The sequence below is a fragment of the Cherax quadricarinatus genome, chromosome 7, assembly GCF_038502225.1.
Source record: "Cherax quadricarinatus isolate ZL_2023a chromosome 7, ASM3850222v1, whole genome shotgun sequence".
Classification (NCBI taxonomy): domain Eukaryota; kingdom Metazoa; phylum Arthropoda; class Malacostraca; order Decapoda; family Parastacidae; genus Cherax; species Cherax quadricarinatus.
In genome coordinates, this window is record NC_091298.1 from 8,793,567 (window position 1) to 8,799,566 (window position 6,000).

The window sequence follows — 6,000 nt, forward strand, 5'->3', positions numbered from 1 at the left end:
TCAAGGTGCGAGCGTACTTGTGCCTCGTACAGGATCTTGCAACCCCTACTGTCAAGCAGATGGGAGATACGGCGAAGTGCTGTAAGCTTCCTGGCTGCCTTGTTTGCAAGATTTACAACATGGTTCTTCATGGTTAGTTTGGAGTCAGATTTCACCCCAAGGATATCAACTTCCTCTCCAGGTGCCAACATCCTCCCATTCATCCTTACTACTGCACCAGCATTACCATCATGGTGCCTAGAGATGATCATCATTTGCGTTTTCTCAGGTGCAAATGTTACTTGCCATCTATTTCCCCAAGCTGATATAGCTCTCAGCTGGTGATTGATGTAGCTTAGAGCAGCTGGCATTTCTTCTCTTGGATAAGTGAATGTCAGTGTACAGTCGTCTGCATATGCATGTGATTCTGGGATGAGATGAAGAAGGTCGTTGAAGTAGACTTTCCATAACAATGGACCCAGCACGCTTCCTTGTGGAACACTTGCCCCAATAGGATGTCTTGCTGATTCCGTTCCATTGAGAACTACACTTAGAGATCTACCATGAAGGTAGTCACTGAGGAGACATAGCGTAGAGCCTGCAATTCCCTGTGCTTGAAGTTTTGCTAAGAGGCCCTGGTGCCACACCCGGTTGAAAGCGCCAGCAATGTCCAGTGCTACCACACAGCTGACTTTGGATTCATCCAGTGACTGGTGCCACTTAGTGGAGAGGTTTAACAACAGATCAGCAGCAGAGTAACCTTTCCTGAAGCCATATTGACGATCACAAAGTAGTGAGTGGTAGTCAAAAAACTCTGTCATTTTTCTTGAGATTATTGTCTCAAGGATCTTACCAGTGATTGACAGGAGTGACACTGGTCTGTAGTTGCTGATTTCTGCTCTGCTCTTCTTTTTGTGAACAGGGACTACATTTGCCTCTTTCCATAGAGAGGGCCATTTACACTGTACTAGGCAGTGCTGAAAGATGCGAGTTAGAGGTGCTGCTAGCTGGTCTGCACATCTCAACAATCTTGGGCTCAACTTGTCTGGGCCCACAGCCTTTTCTTGGTCAAGCAATTTAAGTATGAAATGCACCTCCTCCTGCCTTGTCACCACTGACCACTATTGACACCACTTACTTGTTGCCACCTTCTTCTTTTCCCATCTACCTCTTACTCTAACTGTAGCTACAACTAAATAATGATCCGATATATCAGTTGCCCCTCTATAAACATGTACATCCTGGAGCCTACCCATCAACCTTTTATCCACCAATACATAATCTAACAAACTACTTTCATTACGTGCTACATCATACCTTGTATATTTATTTATCCTCTTTTTCATAAAATATGTATTACTTACCAAATTTCTTTCTACACATAGCTCAATTAAAGGCTCCCCATTTACATTTACCCCTGGCACCCCAAATTTACCTACTACTCCCTCCATGACATTTTTACCCACTTTAGCATTGAAATCCCCAACCACCATTACTCTCTCACTTGATTCAAAACTCCCCACGCATTCACTCAACATTTCCCAAAATCTCTCTCTCTCCACTACACTTCTCTCTTCTCCAGGTGCATACATGCTTACTATAACCCACTTTTCACATCCAGTCTTTATTTTACTCCACATAATCCTTGAATTAATACATTTGTAGTCCCTCTTTTCCTGCCATAGCTTATCCTTCAACATTATTGCTACTCCTTCTTTAGCTCTAACTCTATTTGAAACCCCTGACCTAATCCCATTTATTCCTCTCCATTGAAACTCTCCCACCCCCTTCAGCTTTGTTTCACTTAAAGCCAGGACATCCAGTTTCTTCTCATTCATAACATCCACAATCGTCTCTTTCTTATCATTTGCACAACATCCACGCACATTCAGACTTCCCACTTTGACAATTTTCTTCTTATTCTTTTTAGTAATCTTTACAGGAAAAGGGGTTACTAGCCCATTGTTCCCGGCATTTTAGTTGACTTTTACAACACGCATGGCTTACGGAGGAAAGATTCTTATTCCACTTCCCCATGGATATAAAAGGAAAAGTAATAAGACCAAGAACTATTAAGATAAAATAAAAGAAAACTCAGATGAGTGTGTATAAATAAACGTGTACATGTATGTGTAGTGGGACCTAAGTGTAAGTAGAAGTAGCAAGACATGCCTGTAATCTTGCATATTTATGAGACAGACAAAAGACACCAGCAATCTTACCATCATGTAAAACAATTACAGGCTTTCGTTTTACACTCACTTGGCAGGAGGTAGTACCTCCCTGGGTGGTTGCTTTCAGCAATTTGTAACGGCTAATCATGACAGCTGATGTGGGAAGGTGGTGAGCTTTGTGGCTCGTTGAACACTGCACATAATAATTTTCCATCAGTCAAAACGTATTCTATGTACAGGTTATAATGAGTGTCACACCCTAGTAACTATAGTCACATGTATTTAGAAGGCAGGTAATTCAGTCTAGTACCTTAGTACAGTCTACCTCTGCAGAACATAATTTTAATGATAAAAAATTAATGTGGGGACACTTTTAGATTGACGTTTTTCCACTTAGGCGATGACCCCTCATAAGCAACGGTGATCAACAAGCAAACAAATGTAGTGCATGGCTTTCTTGCTTGGATGATGATGTTCACCAAGAGAGGTTTCTCTTACAGATTGTTTTTGTCATTTAGCTGTTTATCTTGGCTTCTTAGCATAAAGGACTGTCAAGCCACTGTAATTAGCCTAAGTCAACTGGTATCAAAAGACCATAAATAGGTAAACTTGCAGTGGTTCAAAAGCCAAGAGAAAAAGTATTACCTTAGGCCATACTTTTTGTCTGATTGTTGCTGGTTAAAAATCCTGGCATAGCAAAATAACTTAACCTGGCAAAATCCACAGTAGACCATGTACCATTTGGCACAAATGTGAAAGTTGATGAAAGTGCTAGGTGTGCAACTCCACTTGCTTCTGCAATAGTTTTTTGCAGAGGGAATAAATTGTGGATTGAGCACAAGACCCATAATCACATGCTACTTGAAATAGTTGTTCAGATGGCCTTGAGTTTCAGGAACTTAAAATAAAATGGTGGAAGCTGCCATAAGGGGTTAGCAGGTTCAGGATGTGTGGCAACTTTTGTAACTTAGACACGAGTGGTGAGGCTGCTCCCTTTACAAAGTCTTGATATAAATGATAGAAGGTAGCTAGCTGTATGTAGCTATATATCTCGGAAGTCTTCACTGCTGAAAAGACGACTATTGGAAGTGGATGCCATGTCAGGACATGGGAAAGGGGCTCCAGGACTCTAACTAGCCAAAAACAATAATTATTCTTAGAGGCAATGCAGTGGTAGATTTAAAGCTAAAATTTTAAGTGTACCATTTTGAAAACCCAAGAGCAGTGAAAGATCCTCTTTTAATCCTTTCATTGTCCAAACTCCCAGTCTGAAACTTGTCCACACTGTCCAAGAATTAAAAAAAAAAAAAAAAATTCCTGTCAAATGATAAAAACAAAAAAATGTGAAATTTGATGGAAAAGAGTTACCCTTTCATGAATTTTGCTGCGAGTGATATTTACATATTGGCAATTTTGCCCACTTTGAATCCTATTTTAGGCCTATTACATTGTTCCAGTCAACCAAATTCTTAGCTATTTCAGTAATATGTCTTCCATTTTATCGATTAAGCACAAGAAATCGCCAATCATCTATTTCAGCTACCCAGTAAAGTGACCAGAAATTTGGTAATTTGCCAGTTCACACAAATTTCAAAGTTATTGTAAGCAGAGTATGATACATTGTTGCTATTACAACCAATTCATATTTTAGAGAAAAATTATTGTATTATTGAAAGAGTGAATAACATTTTATAGTAAAATTTTGAAGTTTAATCATTATTGGTAAATGTTTTTATTTTTAAGTTTTAGAAATAATTTGTAATACAGAAGTTGGCCAGTTCATACATGGGCTGTAGAATTAATATTTACTTCCCTGATGAAAGTATGTTTAGAAATCAAGAACATAATGCTGTTTTCATTTGCAGGTAAAACCATTGCTATTGGTAAAGTTTTGAAAGTAGTGGAGTAAATTGTTGGACCTTCGCGAGCCTTCGGAAAAAAGCATGTCAGACTACCAAAAACATGAGTACTGAAGTTATGTGCAATTCCTTTCTTTGGAAATTTTGCTCACACAAAGAGCTTAATGAAATGTTATAAGAGAGGTTAATATACATACATCAGTCTAGAGAGATCCATAAAAGTTACCTCGAATGAATCACATGAAGGCAGAAGACTCGCACAATTGGTCCATCCACTAAGCAGAGAGAATCAAAGTGCGTGGATGTCCTGCCAGAATCTCCGCCTTTTCCCTCTTCCTGCCATGCTCAACCCTCGAAGACAAATCCTCACTGCAAGATTGCATCGTTGTATGCCCACAGATGGCAGGCTGTTTAGAGAGAAATCGTGGTGGAAGAAATGTGTATACAAGATCAGTGTGAATTGTCTCTTACATAAATCTTTTATACAGATTTCCTGAGATAGCTTTGTGACTTTGGGTTTTGCGCATATTAAGTGATGAAAATTCTTGGTCATGGATGAGAGTACTGTACAGTGAGCAGGGAATCTGGGGGTGATTGGAACACTTGAGTAAATGCATTAATGGATTTCACAGTGCACACAGATAGGCTTAATAGGAGACAAAATTCTTGTACGAAACTGAAGTGTGCTGACCACAGTTATAATGTTATAACTATACAAAGTTTATTCAGATCATTGATTTAAAATTATTAGCAAGGGATGTATAATTTTTTTTTGTAATGGGTGTTTATTTATTGGAAAGTTACAATATCACTGGATATATGCACAATGTTTATGCCATATTTTAAGTACTGTTCAGAATTTTTAAAAAATTAAGTTTTGTGAGAACTCTGCTAAAGCCTTGTCTAGGCCTTGTGAGTATCTTTTCTGAGGGTGAGAAGAAATGGCAGTGGGTATTCCTTCTTATGTGATAAATAGACTTTACAGGTACCACATACATCCTTGCTTCCTCCTCTGTGCCTGTGGTTGCACGTTTTAGTGTTAACATGCAGTGGCTTATATTTGTGGTGGTTCTCCTCTTTGGAGCATTTCAGCTGTCCTTTCATTCACACAGCTGGCCAGTGGCAGGCTGTCCTAAGTCCAGATGGCACAGAGGAAGAGAAATGGGACATTGCCTGTGCAGTGTGAGCCCAGTGCTACTGCTAATCTAGGAGTAGGGGCTCCAGAACTCCATAGCTTTTTTGTATTTTTTTTTTATAATATATATTATATATATAGCCTTCACCTTCTGGACTGGGAATGAGAAAAGTACTGGTGCTATGGAGTGTACTGGGTGCCTTGCTCTTTACATAATTTGTGGCTTGTTCATGCTGCTAAATTGTTTGAATTTTGTTATATTTGAGCTATTGTATGCAATTCCAAATGGAATTACTGATAGTTCCCTATATTCATATTGCATTTTTTGTTTTGGCAGTTTTATTAGGCTTAATGAAAAGATAGGTTAGTAAATCACAGAATTTTTTGTATTCCAAGAGCTGCCAGTAGCCCTTGTATAAAGAGGTATTTATATATTTGCTGTTGCAAATTTTTTCTCAATAACCCAAGAAATCTTTTTATTGTAGTTATCCTGTCTAAATGGAAAACTTGTTCGAATATACAGGATGTGGAGGGTGGCCATTGTTTTTGTTACCTGTGTTGACATTGCTTACATATAGGATATATGATTAGTAGTATTTATTTTAAGAAGGTAGGTAGAATTGCACATTTGCACAACAGCTTTTCAACCCTTATAAAAGGTTAAAAACATCTGTATCATCATTGCCTTTATTCCCATTCAAATATTGTAGTTATAAATTATACACCAAACATTTAGTAATTTGAGATGTAGAGCAGAAGTGACCGACTTAAATGACACCTCGCTGATTTATCGTTGTTTACTGCAAAGTTGAATTATCGAGTGAGATCTCATCTTTGCACAAATTATTCATAT

At 38.5% G+C, this 6,000-nt stretch overlaps 1 protein-coding gene across 1 annotated transcript in view; it reads left to right on the top strand.

Annotated features, from left to right (window-relative positions):
• Positions 1–5,683, top strand: part of eRF3 (eukaryotic translation release factor 3) — a 51,385-nt gene extending 45,702 nt beyond the window's left edge. Inside the window, exon 10 of the mRNA XM_070082266.1 lies at positions 4,019–5,683. Coding sequence (XP_069938367.1) covers positions 4,019–4,062 — 44 coding nt within the window. The 3' untranslated portion in view covers positions 4,063–5,683. The remainder of the gene's footprint in view (positions 1–4,018) is intronic.
• Positions 5,684–6,000: the final 317 nt, after the last annotated feature.